The 15,065-nt window shown below is 39.7% G+C and overlaps 1 protein-coding gene across 5 annotated transcripts in view; it reads left to right on the forward strand.

Annotated features, from left to right (window-relative positions):
* The window catches only part of DNAJC6 (DnaJ heat shock protein family (Hsp40) member C6), a 158,873-nt gene that overhangs the window by 116,761 nt on the left and 27,047 nt on the right, over positions 1–15,065 (forward strand). For all 5 annotated transcript variants that reach the window (XM_079915709.1, XM_079915711.1, XM_079915707.1 and 2 more), the window contains exons 5-9: positions 4,358–4,480; positions 8,738–8,871; positions 9,383–9,577; positions 10,478–10,595; positions 14,768–14,847. In XM_079915709.1, coding sequence (XP_079771835.1) covers positions 4,358–4,480; positions 8,738–8,871; positions 9,383–9,577; positions 10,478–10,595; positions 14,768–14,847 — 650 coding nt within the window. The remainder of the gene's footprint in view (positions 1–4,357; positions 4,481–8,737; positions 8,872–9,382; positions 9,578–10,477; positions 10,596–14,767; positions 14,848–15,065) is intronic.

A 15,065-nucleotide genomic window follows, 5' to 3' on the forward strand; every position in this document is an offset into this window, starting at 1 on the left:
TTGTTTCTGCTCTGGTTTGCTGGTTGGTGAAGGGAGTTGGCCATAGCGGAGAGACTTTATAGATTATATTCATCTGTCCTCTGCCACTGTGTATCAGTGTAAGGACAGGAAATAATGGGGCAGAAAAATATCCCTGGCCTGGGAGCCAGAGGACCAGGAAGCCCCACATTCTAGTTCTGCAGCCTTCAGTGAATTGAATGTCTTAGTAACTTTGGTAAAAAAATAGCCATCACTTGATCCCATAACTGTCTCACAAATGTAAGATGGAATTCTAGTTAATAATCATCAGACAGTATACAAACTTTTATTATTTTTTTTATTGAGGTGAAATTCATATAATATGCACAAATTTTGAATTTTAAAAATTATCCTAGATTCGCATCTCAGCTGTTCCTCTTCCTGGGTAAGTTACTTCACCTCATCTAAAGCTCGGTTTTCTCCCGTATAAAATGGAGATAACAAGGATTCCTATCTCACAAATAGAAAATTTTTCTTTAGGTTTGCTGTAAGGAAGACATTTGATAGCAATGTCTGGCTTAGAGTAAACATTCAGTAAGTGGAAGCTATAATTACCATTAACAATAATAAAATGCCAAATAAATTATTGCCTGAAGTACTCCTGTCCTCCCAAAATGGTGTCAGGTTCTTAAGACACTGGATATGGCTCTTCAGTCTGATTCTCCGTAGCCCCTGTTGCTCTTAGGCTCAGCAAATGGGATGCTTCTGTCTTCTTATCTCGTGCTTGGGGAGACAGAAAGATGAAAACCAAATGGCATCCAGCCCTGGTGCTGTTCTGGCCTCCTTTCCCACTGGGTGGTGTCATGGCAGCCTGTAATCCATATGGCGTTTTCTGATGCTCTACAGCTCCAGGAGGGGTTCAGAGAGACTGGAGGCAGCATCGTGAAGTGTCACCTGCCCAAGGATTGTGCTTATTGCATGAAGCTGTGAACCTCACAGGGCTACAGAAATCACTTGCAGGGGTTGAATTCGTTTAAAAAATTTTTTTGATTTTGTTGATGCCTTAAATGTTTTTCCCCTTTAGACAGAGCACATGCTTTTAAAAAATTCTAATTGTATGTTTGCTTAATGGAGTATAATTATATATCAAGTAAATATGTAATTATGCAGTACTTTAAATTAATATTATTTACTTGATTGGTTTAATGATTCTGAACAATTAGCCTATTGTGCTAAGAACAGTTCAGCCAGCTTTTAGCTGAGACTCAGATATTGACATTTAGTGTTTGTAGGGGTGACATACAGTTTCTAAAAGGTTTAAAGATACTGCCTGAGAAAACAAATTTCCTACACTTTTACATGGTCGCAACCTAAAAAAACAACAAAATCGGTTCCTTCCTCAAGGTACTTTACATGTAGACAAAGACAAATCTTATTATAAGAAGAGATTGCCGGGCTTCCCTGGTGGCACAGTGGTTGGGGGTCCGCCTGTGGATGCCGGGGACGCGGGTTCGTGCCTTGGTCTGGGAAGATCCCACGTGCCGCGGAGCGCCTGGGCCCGTGAGCAATGGCTGCTGAGCCTGTGCGTCCAGAGCCTGTGCTCCGCAACGGGAGAGGCCACAACAGTGAGAGGCCCGCGTACCACAAAAAAAAAAAAAAAGGGATTGCCAAATAGGGTTCATTCTTCGTTCTTTCACTCATTGATTCACTCAGCAAATACCTACTGAGTGCCTGCCATTGGACTAGCACGTGGACTCTGGACTTGGGTTACAAAAATGAAAAATGGTCTCTCTTCTCATGGAGCTTAGTGTCTAGCCTTAATTCTTACCACCATTTTTATTTTACACACAAGAGAACTGAGGCTTGGAGAGGTTAGCAACTTGTCTAAGGTGAATCAGGTAGTAAGTGGTAAAGCTAAGGTGAAAACCCAACTGTGGCTTCACCATTTTGCTCTACTGGTGAAAGCTATAACAGGTGAAAATGGGCAAAGATGACTGAGATGACTAAGCACTTCTGCCTGTGGGTGTTAGAGAAACTGCGGGAGACAAGAGAACACTTGAACTTCGGCTTTGGAGTATGAATAGAAATTTACCAAGGGAAAGAAAAACATCACAGGCAGGAAGCAGCTTGTATAAAAGTATATTTTGCAATTCCTCTGATGGCAAAATTTTTCTTCCCAATTATTCTGGTTTTAATCAATACATTATTTCCATTCCTTGAGAACTTGTCAATGGGGAATCTATCTGAGGATAAAGAATCGGCCAGAAATAGACCCAAATCATGTTGGGTGAAAGGGGCAAGCTGTTATGGAGTTTAAATCGACAGAGGCCCAATACTGGGTCACCCTGGATTGTTCGGTAGCTTTGTTAGGCATTTCCTCTACTTTGTTTAATAAACTATACCTGTCATTCTCAAAGGTCTAGGAAAATTAATAACCTGGAAGGTCCCCTGACGCTACCCACAATCATTTTGTAGGAAAAAAGTTACAAATTAACCAAAAAGAATGGGTTTTTTGGCAGCCACAGAGAGAGAGAGAAACTCCGTGTGTTTGCTTTCAGGTGTCAGCTCTAGAGACCACAGATAATTTCCCACTTATATTTTGACTAGTTATTATCTAGTTACTAGAAAAGCATGAACCAAACAGATTATTCCTGCCTCTCTCTCCCCACTCTTAAATGTAAAGAATTTGGGACGTTTGGGTTTTCTGAGACCAGTGGTGTTAGTGTTGCAGACACTTTCTGATGACACCATCTGTATAAAACCTGTTGTTTTCTCCAGAATTCCCTGTATCAGCCAGTGGCACCTGCCATCCTTTTATCCTTTTATCCAGCCATTCAGGCTGGAAACCTAGCAGTCATCCTCGATTGCTCCCCCTCCACATACCCCTCCATACTCATGCACTGCCACCCTGTGATCAGTCCCTGAGTCTTGTACAGGCATTCCACTTCCTCTCTATTTTTTGAATCCCTCAAGTCTTTGTGTGTCCCACTGCCACTCATCCAGCCTAAGCCACCATCATTTCTTACTTAAATTCCTAATATAGCCACCTGACTGTACTCTCTGACTTTTGTCTTGTGTCATCTATATCTGTTCTCCATACTGGACCTTGAGAGGTCTTTGGAAAATGTGAGAGTCACTCTCCTTCTTAAATACTTCTCTCAGTTCTTAACAAGGCCTGGTAAAATCTGACCCTTCAGTCTATGATTTTGCCATATAGGGTTTCATTCATTTTTTCCAAACATAGCTAGCTCTATCTGACCTTAGGGCTTTGCACTGACAGTTACCTGATAAAATAATAATAATAATAATGATAGCCAGTATTAACTGATCACTTTGTGTATGTCAGATACTGAGCTAAGCCCTTGAAATACATTCTCATGTAGTAGCCACAACCCTATGAGGCAGGTAGGTAGGTATCATTCATGACATTTTATGGAGAAAGGCTTAGAGAGGTCATGAAGTTTGCCTAAGTTTTTCCTTGCTGTTAAATTAATAAATACCTAATCGATTGAGGCTCATGCCTAGAATTTTGAGGCAAATGATAATCTCAACCAGTATACTGTTGCAGCAAAGTGACTTATACTCAGAAGACCTGGGTTGCAATGCTGGTACTGACCAGCAGTGTGACGTTAGACAAGACAACCTCTGAGAGTCAGTTTTCTTATCTGTAAAATAGAGACCATATTAGTACCTGTCTTATATGACTGTTGTACAGATCAGAGCCAAGCAGAATTCTAGGAACATAGCTGATATCCTATAATGTGTTAAAATGAACATGTGTATTAGATGAATGAAAATGCTAGAGGTTGCCCCCATGGAGTTGTAGGTTCCCTCATTAAAAGAGGAAGAAATAAGACCCTTGAAAAAGCCTATCTTTAGCTTATCCAGCAGCACTTTTTCGTGTTTTCACTTTTATCATCTTGGATAAAATTAGGGATAGTGCAGAATTTATAATGTAATCCTATAATTAAGCATCTAGTAGGCAGGTCAAAACATTTTATACTAAATAGAAATTAAATGCAGTGGAACATTGAACCTTTGAAATCCAAATACTGGAACCTTTAAAAATCCAAATATGTACGTTAAATCATCTAGTTTAATTTTAAATGTTTTGGGTTGGCCAAAAAGTTCGTTCGGGTTTTTCCGTAAGCGCTTACAAAAACTCGAAGGAACTTTTTGGCCAACCCAATATTTCAAAATATGTTTACCGAAACAGAATTTTTGTATTAAAAAAATTGCAGGATTAAACTCTTCTTTCTGTGTTTGGACCCTGTTCCCAACTCTTTCTGCTGTATTAAAAGAGAATGTAGTGTCACTTCCAGAAGTTGTTTGGTGTGCTACCTGCCCACGGAGAGGAAGTCGCTTGGCGAATTCATTTCCTTCCGCTGTGTTCCTTTAGGTCTCAGAATGCAGTTGGCCCATCAGGCAGGCCCCCAGTCTGCACAACCTCTTTGCTGTGTGTCGGAATATGTATAACTGGCTACTACAGAATCCCAAAAACGTCTGTGTTGTCCATTGCTTGGTGAGTAACCTTTTCTTGTTGCTGTTGTGGCTATCATTCATGCTGGTTTGGTTTGGTCAAATACAAATGGCCTTACACAGACTGGTGAACCAGGTAGTGCTTAAGTTGAATAAGCATTTCTTAAGAACCCACTTAGGAATTAGGTGATGTGAAGGATATAAAATGAGGGGAAAACTTATTATTCTTGCCCTAAAGCTCGAATACCAGTGGGAGAGGCAGATATGTATACAACCCACATGATACAGGGCCTCTGGAATGTGCTAACTATTATAGAAGAGATAGAAACAAGAGCTGTGTGTGCATAGGCAAAAATGCCATTGAGTTTTGGATGAATAGAATTGACATAAGCACACTGGAATATTCTTTTCTTACCTTTATGTTTGAATAAAAATGAAATAAAAAGACATCTATGCCCTTATAAGTAGTCACATAGATTGACTGTATTTTATAGCAATTCCCAGTGGAACTGAGGATTTTTCTGACCACTGACTTCCTAGAGTCCCTTTCCCCAACCCTTCCTCTGGAGGGCTCTTGCCTATTGTTTAAAACTCAACTTTAGGTAAAATCTTTTTTGACAATATGGACATTCAACCTATATATCTAAATGTCTTTGGATTTAAGCATTTAATATACTGCATCATCATACTCTGGTGGCCTGCCTGTTTCCCCACTAGACTGTTAGCATCCTGTGGGCAAGAACTGTGCCTTTTTTACTTTGGAATCCCAGGTATGAAATATTTTTTTTTAACACTGTATTTTATTTTTACAAGAGATAAATAAACTGACACCAAGCATTGTAAATGGATGACCACAACAAAAGCAACAATGATTGCAATTACCAAACACAAAACACACTCACACTATCTCATAATATTGACATTCAGTCCAGGAATCCTCCACTGTAACAGGTCCTTTACTTTGCAGTGAAAATTGATTTGTATATTTTTTGCCTCTGAGTCCTTGTGGGATTTTTTTTTTCTATTCAAACAGAAAGTCACAAGGTATGAAAGATTTGAATAAGCGATTGGATATATAAAGAAATGAACACACAAATGAAATCTGAGCATAAATACTAGAACTATTCATTGCTTCTGTAAACTTCAAGGTGTATTTTTTGCTATAATCTTAGTTGATGATTTTCTCCCTCTTTCTTGAGAGTTAGTTGGCTAAAAGAGGGATGAAAGCTGAGATTTTTTCTTCTTTCCATCTCACAACCCCAAATTCTTGGTAATAAAAGAAGAACACTTGGTGCTTCATAGGAGTTTAATGTGAAAGGCCAAAGGGTTTTCCTTTCAGAGACAGAACAGGTTGTATAAAGGACAGATTATTTTTAGAGACTAAGCAGCCTTTAGGTACTTTGGTGATTTTTTTCTTCACTCGAGAACTTTCTAAAAGTTCAGCGAGCCTAGGTCTGGCAGCTTTGTAAGAGAAGATGGCTCGAGAGAGACCAGAGGCTCCCAGTTCTAATGATACAATCATAACAAATAAAAACCCAATGAAGAAGAAAAAAGAAGAGACATACAAAGAGTGAAGACCCTATAGCCTGCTCTCTAGGCTTACTGAAAAAGGACATGCATGAGTTGGAAGTCTGCACCAAGTCTTTGGAAGTGGAATTGCAGCTGGAGGTGGGAGCATTTATTTTTATCCTATATATACTGCTGTTTTATTAAAAATAATCATATATTCATCTTTTAATTAAAAAAACTAAGAAAACTTTAAAAAAGACCTGCATGGCTGATAAAAGGAGGGAACACATATCTAAGAGCCATGAACCTGTTAAAAGAGTGTCAGGAAGACTAAATTCTAAAAAGAATTAAGATTGAGAAAAATGTCTTTTTAAAGAAAACTGTCCTTGGAATAAGGACAACAACAAATGCTGGAGGCACACGGTATAATCTTAAGTCCTTTATTCTGTTCCTTCATGGGGGAACAGATGTCAAGCTAGAAAGGGAGTAACACTGATAATTAAGACAAAGCTGAGAGGTAGGGAGATAGTAAAAGAGCGTCACAATACTTAAAAATAATCCACTCTCTAGACTTAAATTATGTGACAGAATGCTAAAAGCACTTGGAAAAGCAATTATGGGTTCCTTATGCAGTATTGAGGAAACAGGAAGAAGAGTGCCAGTGAAGAAAGGAGAGGAGATTTTTTTTCCAAAAGATGGAGGAGGTTGATCCTGGAAAGTTACAGGCTGATGAGCCTGATGGCAATTCAAGGTGAAATTCGAACACAGTTTGTGCACAGATGATTTGAAACTCTTAAAAAAAGGAGTCCACATCGATTCATTATGAACACACATATCAAACCAACTGGACTTTCGGAACAAGACGAATAGATTAGTAGAGATAGTTTATTGGAGTCCTGCGAGATATTTCCCCATTTCTTATATTCAAGATGGAGAAATTGGGGCTAAATTTTTAGACATTTAGACAACTATTGGCTGAATATTGCTTCCAAAGATAGGTGACTAATGGATCAGCATCCTCCCAGGAAAAGGTTGCATTTGGTTGCCCTTTTATTGCAGCTTTGAAAATGTGGAGGCAAGCTTCTCAGTTTTCTCAGATGGGTCATTTCATAGAAACTACTAGTGTGAAATTAAACACAGGGTAAATGTAAAGTCCTGAATTCTCGTTCTAAAAGATTAAGTGTGTTTGTCCATTAACACATCATTTGAAAAAGAACTAACAGTTTTAGTGAATAGAAAGATCAATAAGAGCTCATGGTGTGATTTAGCTTACATTTAAACTAGTTTAGCCTGGGGTTATGTTAATAAAAGCAGAGGGTTCTTACCACACTAAGGAAGATGATATTTCCTCTCTAGTTTGGTCAGAGCACATCTTATATCTTGCATTTCACATCTGGGCAGCACATTTAAGGCTGTTGTTTTAAAACTGGAGTCTGTTAAGAGGAAGTCCACTGAATGATGATGTCTCTTAAAATGGAACATCAAATGAGGAAGAATTGAAGGGATTGTGTAGTAGCGTTCTCCAGAGAAACAGAACTGACAGGATATGTGTAGAGATACATATGTAAGAGGAGGTTTATTATAAGAATTGGCTCAAGTGATTCTGGAGGCCTAGAAGTCCCACAATCTGCCTCCTGCAAGATGGAGAACCAGGAAAGCCAGTGGTAACATTTAGTCCATGTTTGAAGTCCTGAGAACCAAGGGAGCCGCTGGTGTAGGTCTGAAAGCCAAGAGCTCCGATGTCCAAGAACAGGGAGAAGATGGGGGTCCCAGCTCAAGAAGACAAAGAGAATTCTCCCTTCCTTTGCCTTTTTGTTCTATTTGGACCCTCAGCAGGTTGGATGATGCCAGCCCACTTTGGTGAGGGTGAATCTCCGCTCAGTCTACTGATTCAAATGCTGATCTCTTCCAGAAACACCCTCGCAGACACACCCAGAAATAATGTTCTACCAGCTCTTCGGGCATCTCTTAGTCCAATCAAGTTGTGACATAAAATTATCACAGATTGGGTATGTTTTCAACCTGGAAAATAGAAAAGTTGATGGAAAGGGACAGTATTTCAGATATGTGAAGGGTTGTCCCAGGGAGAAAGGAGTAGGTTTACACTTTGTCCAGAGAGAAGGAAGAATGAGGATCGTTGAGTGGAATAGACTGCAACTCAGCACGTTCAAGTATAAGGAAGAACTTTGTGAAGTCCGTCCAGAAGCAGGATGCTCCTTGTCACTTAAAGTTTTCTAGAAGAAGCTGCTCACCATCTGTCAGGAATGTCATCGCTTGCATTCCTTTACTGAGTGCGGTTGAATCAGGTGAAGCTTCTTTATTTTATATCCATCTAGGAACATAACTTTGGGTAAAATACACACATCGCATATTCCAAAAAGCAGTATTTGCCTAACCTGAGAACTCTTTACCTTCACCCTAAACTGAGAGACCTCAACTATTCTGATCCTACAAGTCCAAAGTTACTTTGAAAACTAGATTATTTTTCAGTAAATATGTACAAATCTAATTTATATTGCTGGGTTTCTTAGGTTAGCAGAGAGTCAGTTGTATCCTAAGAATCCGTCTTCCCTTGCTGCTTTGTGATTTAAATAGCTGGGATAGATTTGGGTTTTCAGGTGAACAGTTTTGAACTGACAGGCACATGTAGTTAAGATTTCTGTCCTCCACACGCCACGCCCAGACTCCCCACCCTTCACCTCTTTCTTTTAATTGCAAGTACCAGCCACTCTCAGTGTTGAGTGCCTGACCGACCCATGTTTATGACAAGTTTATACGTTTTCTTTGATAGGATGGACGGGCAGCATCATCAATTCTGGTTGGTGCTATGTTCATTTTCTGTAATCTCTACTCTACTCCTGGCCCAGCTGTTCGATTACTCTACGCGAAGCGACCAGGAATCGGACTTTCGCCATCCCACAGGAGGTAAAGTCAGCTAGATGCAGGGTTGGCGCAGACATGGTCTAATTTGTATCATGTCCCCAAAAAAGGGGAAAAACCTTTTTATATAATCGATGTATTGTCTTCTCTCTTTGGGCACAGTTTCTTCTTTCTCTTATTTAAACTGCATCTCCTTACTTCCTCTTGGGTTAAAACTGCGTCGGATGATAAATTCTGATATTTTTTCTAAAGCTAGCCCTTAACTGATAAATTTAATCTGCTAGATCAAATATTGAGCTAGTGTAAAATGCCCATAAGCTTTTTCATTTAATAAATACCCCTTTGTCAGCTCTTCAGGGGGAAGTACAGCAGTGTCACTAGATAAAAGCTGTCCTAAGTTATGGCAGCATTCTCTTTTGCCAGTTAATGTTTAAAGAATTAACACAGCAAATTTTTATTGTAGGTTAATAATTTATGAGAGCAAACGTTCTAGCAAACCGACTGCTTATTTCTTCTGCTGTGGTCGCACCAACAGAATGTCTGTCTTGTGTTTTAGGTACCTGGGCTACATGTGTGACCTCCTAGCGGACAAACCCTACCGCCCTCACTTCAAGCCTCTCACTATTAAGTCGATCACTGTCAGTCCAGTTCCTTTTTTCAACAAACAGAGAAATGGATGTCGCCCTTACTGTGATGTACTGATTGGAGAAACCAAAATATATACAACTTGTGCAGATTTTGAACGAATGAAGTAAGTCATGATACTTTTCTTCATTTCTTCTTGTGAACTGCTCCATTCCTGTGTAAGTTGGATCCTATTCTTCCTTTGAGGACTACATTATGAAATGCCTGATATTTTAAAAAGTGTTCAATATAGGTGGTAATCATAGAAAAGCACAATTAAATCAAGGGATGCCGTAGCCCCCCTTCAAATGGTGATACAAACTAAGGGACTAACATGAGCTATAATAAGGGTTCAGACAGTGGTGTAGGGCAGAAGACCTGGACATTTAAGAAGGAGATGACCTTGATAAGAATTGGTGACGATAATGGAAGAATCAGGAACGAATGAGGTTTCTAGGTGAGCATCTAGGTAGATGGTCATGTAATTAAAAAGTTATAGAATCTGTAATAAAGAGCAAGTACCAGTGGGAGGTGGTGGGAGATATGGAAGAAGGGACTAGATGATAACAGAAAATGAAATTGATTGGAAATAGATTACATTTCAAAATTGGTATATGAGATACTCACAGAGCATCTCACTGCTGTTTCTATATTGATCTCAGTTAGACTTCTTTGTTCTCTCTCTGTTTTTATCATAAATTTACAGTTAGGGCAAGGTAAATACATCAGGGCTACATGTATTTGGGGAAAACGTTTTCTGCTAATGGGCAATTGATTTATCTAGAAATCAGGATGGGTTCGAGAGAGAGGACCTGGCATAAGACCAGTGGCATCCTGTGGCAGAACCAGTTTGCATCCAGTTGGCACTTGCTGTGCTCCTGACTTTGCTTAAGATAAGAAATGGTTCCTGGGTTCAGGCCTGGGCCAACAGGTGCCTTGGCCAGAGCCACAGAAGACTGCCTGTATACCTGTGTTATTGTTTCAGATTAGACTCTCTCTCAGTGTATGCTTTTGTCTCTGTTTAAAGAGAGTACCGTGTCCAAGATGGAAAAATCTTCATTCCCTTGAGCATCACTGTGCAAGGAGATGTGGTTGTTTCCATGTATCACTTGAGGTCCACCATTGGAAGCCGGCTACAGGCTAAGGTATGGTTTCAGAAAGAATTATGATATAAGCTCAGCTGATCCTTTAATAGGAGTGTACCTCACTTTGGGCTTGAGTGACTTCTGGTTTTAGAATCAGAAAAAACATTTAAAGATTACCTTTGGAAACAACCTAAATGTCCATCAGCAGATGAATGGATAAAGAAAATGTGGTAGAGGGACTTCCCTGGTGGCACAGTGGTTAAGACTCCCCCTGCCAATGCAGGGGACACGGGCTCGATCCCTGGTGTGGGAAGATCCCACATGCTGTGGAGCAACTAAGCCTGTGCACCACAACTACTGAGTCTGCACTTTAGGGCCCACATGCTGCAACTACTGAGCCCGCGTGCCATAGCTACTGAAGCCCGCGCGCCTAGAGCCTGTGCTCCGCAACAAGAGAAGCCACCGCAAATGAGAAGCCCACGCACCACAACGAAGAGTAGCCCCCACTCTTGCCACAACTAGAGAAAGCCCACGCACAGCAACGAAGACCCAATTCAGAGAGAAAAAAGAAAAAGAAAAAGAAAATGTGGTGTATATATGTATATATAAATATATATATAAAAATTCGATTATATATATATATATAATGGAATACTACTCAGCCATAAAAAAGAATGAAATAATGCCATTTGCAGCAACATGGATGAACTTAGAGATGATCATACTAAATGAAGTAAGCCAGGAAGAGAAAGACAAATACCATATGATATTACTTTTATATGGAGTCTAAAATATGACACAAATGAACTTATCTAAGAGACAGAAATAGACTCACAGACATAGCAAATAGACTTGTGGTTGCCAAGGGGGAGGGAGGTGGGGGAGGGATGGATTGGGAGTTTGGGATTAGCAGAAGCAAACTATTCTATTATAGAATGGATAAACAACAAAGTCCTACTGTATAGCACAGGGAACTATGTTCAGTATCCTGTGATAAACCATAATGGAAAAGAATATTAAAAAAGAATGTATAAATATGTATAACTGAATCACTTTGCTGTGCAGCAGAAACTGACACAACATTGTAAAGCAACTATACTTCAATAAAAAAAAGAAAACTGCAGGGCTTCCCTGGTGACGCAGTGGTTGAGAGTCTGCCTGCCGATGCAGGGGACACCGGTTCCTGCCCCAGTCTGGGAAGATCCCCAGATGGTTTTGCCAGAAGATGGAAGCCCAAGGACTAAAGAGCAAACCTTGCCCTTTAGAAACTTGTGCCTTTTTTATAGTGCCCTATTTGGATCGGGGTGAGAGGAGATATTTCTATTGAGGATGTGGGATTAAGTAATCATACTTTTTCAATTTTTAAATTGAGATAGAATTTACATAACATAAAATTCACCCTTTTGAAGTGTACAGTTATTTTTAATATTTTCAAAGAGTTGTGCAGCACTGCTAATTCCCAAACATTTTCAACACCCACGAAAGAAACTCTACACCTCTTAGCAGCCACTGTCCATTCCTCCTCCTCCATTCCCTAGGCAACCAGGAATCTACTTTCTGTTTCTATGGATTTGCCTACGTTGGACATTTCATGTAAATGGAATCATACAATGTGCGGTCTTTTGTGACTGGCTTCTTTCACTTAGCCCAATGTTTTCAAGGTTCATCCATGTTGTAGCCTATATCAGTACTTCTTTATATACCCAGATAACATTCCATTGTACGGTTATATAGCTTTTATTAATCTCTTCATCATTTGATGAACATTTACGTTATTGCCACCGTTTGGATATCACAAATAACGCTACAGGTAATTGCATTTAAAAAAATTTTATTTATTGAAGTACAGTTGACTTAAAATGTTACATTAGTTTCAAGTGTACAACATAGTGATTCATTATTTTTATAGATTACACACCATACAGAGTTATTATAAAATATTGACTATATTCCCTGTACTATACATTACATCCTTGTGACTTATTTATTTATTTTTTATTGGAGTATAATTGCTTTACAGTGTTGTGTTAGTTTCTGCTGTACAATGAAGTGAATCAGCTGTATGTATACATATATCCCCTCCCTCTTGGACCTCCCTCCCACCCCCCACCATCCCACCCATCTAGGTTGTCACAGAGCACCGAGCTGATCTCCCTGTGCTATACAGCAGGTTCCCACTAGCTGTCTATTTTACACATGTAGTGGTTTGTTAAACCCAGTCTCTCAATTCGTCTCACCCTCCTCTTCCCCCGCCCATGTCCACATGTCCGTTCTCTACATCTACGTCTCTATTCCTGCCCTACAAATAGGTTCAAAACCAGAAATATAGATCAGTGGTACAGGATAGAAAGCCCAGGGATAAACCCACGGACATATAGTCACCTAATTTATGACAAAGGAGGCCAGAATATACAATGGAGAAAAGACAACCTCTTCAATAAGTGGTGCTGGGAAAACTGGACAGCTACATGTAAAAGAATCAAATTAGAACACTCCCTAACAGCATACACAAAAATAAACTCCAAATGGATTAAAGACCTAAATATAAGACTGGACGCTATAAAACTCTTAGAGGAAAATGTAGGAAAAACGCTCTTTGTCGTAAACCACAGCAAGATCTTTTTTGACCCGCATCCTAGGGTAATGCAAATAAAACCAAAAATAAACAAATGGGACCTAATGAAATTTAAAAGCTTTTGCACAGCAAAGGAAACCATAAACAAGATGAAAAGACAACCTCAGAGTGGGAGAAAATATTTGCAAATGAAGCAATGGACAAAGGATAAATCTCCAAAATATACAAACAGCTCATGGAGCTTAATATCAAAAAAACAGACAACCCAGTTAAAAATGGGCAGGTGACTTATTTATTTTATAACTGGTAATTTGTGCCTCTTAATCCCCTTCACCTATTTCACCCTTCTCCCCTGTGACAACCACTAGTTCGTTCCATGTGTCTGTGAGTCTGTTTCTGTTTTGTTATGTTTGTTCATTTGTTTTGTTTTCAGAGTCCACATATAAGTAAAGCATACAGTATTTACCTCTGTCTGACTTACTTCACTAGGTATAACACCCTCCAGGTCTATGCATTGTGTTGCAAGTGGCAAGATTTCGTTCTTTTTTATGGCTGAGTAATAACCATATATTACATCTTCTTTATCCATTCATCTGTCAGTGAGCCCTTAGGTTGCTTCCATATCTTGGCTGTTGTGAATAGTGCTGCTATGAACTCAATGTTAAAAAACAAACAAACAAACAAAAAACACAATTTAAAAATGGGCAGAAGACCTAAATAGGCCTTTTTTCCCAAAGAAGACATACAGATGGCCAACAGACACATGCAAAGATGCTCAACATCACTAATCATCAGGGAAATGCAAATCAAAACCACAGTGAGTTATCACCTCACACCCATCAGAATGGCTATTATCAAAAAGACAAGGAATAACAAGTGTTATTATGGCAAAGGTGTGGAGGAAAGGGCACCCTAGTACACTGTTGGGGGGGATGTAAATTGCTACACCAATATGGAAAACAGTATGGAGTCCCCCCGCCCCCTTGCCCAAATTAAAAGTAGAACTACCACATGATCCTGCAATTTCACTCCTGGGTATCTATCTGAAGAAAATGAAAACACTAATTTGAAAAGGTATATGCACCCTAATGTTCATAGCAAGTAATTGTATTTTAATTCATTAAATATTTGCTAAGTACATACTCCGTGCCAGTCATTGCCTAGGGGTTTAGGATTGACAAGAGTAAAACTGTATCTCTGCCTTTAAGGAGCTCAGGTGAAATTCACACATGTACAAATATCCACTACCATTGTAGAGGTAGGATGAAATGTCATAATGGGAGCAGTTTGTTTTATCCAGTGGTGGTTCAGAAAGGCTACAGAGGATGTGACCTTTCAAGGTGGTCCTTGAAGGATGAGTTCATGAGGTTGGAGCAGGGGCATCCTAGACAGAAGGAATGGGATGAGTCAAAGTATTGCAAGGTGTAAGAACATAGGGCATTAGCAGATAAAGGAATGGCTTGCCAAGGCAGAGTTCGTGGAGAGGGGAGGCTAGAAATGAACCTGGGTCAGCTCCAAATGAGGAGGTTGTTTAATATTCATAGAAAACAAAGACGCTATAGAAACAGTTGATGGTGTATGACTCCCCCAAACATAATCTTTGGATCTGATTCCCTTTTCAGTGGTTGATTGTAATGTGCTTCTCTTGTATTTTTAGGTGACCAACACTCAGATATTCCAGCTTCAGTTTCATACTGGATTCATTCCACTGGACACAACAGTTTTAAAGTTCACCAAGTGAGTGCTACTTGGGCCAAAATCCCTTTTCAATCCAAGCAGCTGTGAAATGCTAGGAGTCAAGTGCTAAAGGCTCCTTAGTGCCATGCTGCAGCTTCCCCCCAAATCCTGTGCTTCAGGGCTGTAGCGTGTGGCTTAGCAACATACAGAGGCTGGTTGCATTTTATAACTTTCAGTTGGGTGTGATTTGTCCTAAACACAAGTGGATCAGACTTCAA

Source organism: Stenella coeruleoalba (genome assembly GCF_951394435.1).
Source record: "Stenella coeruleoalba genome assembly, chromosome: 1".
In the NCBI taxonomy this organism is placed as follows: Eukaryota; Metazoa; Chordata; class Mammalia; order Artiodactyla; family Delphinidae; genus Stenella; species Stenella coeruleoalba.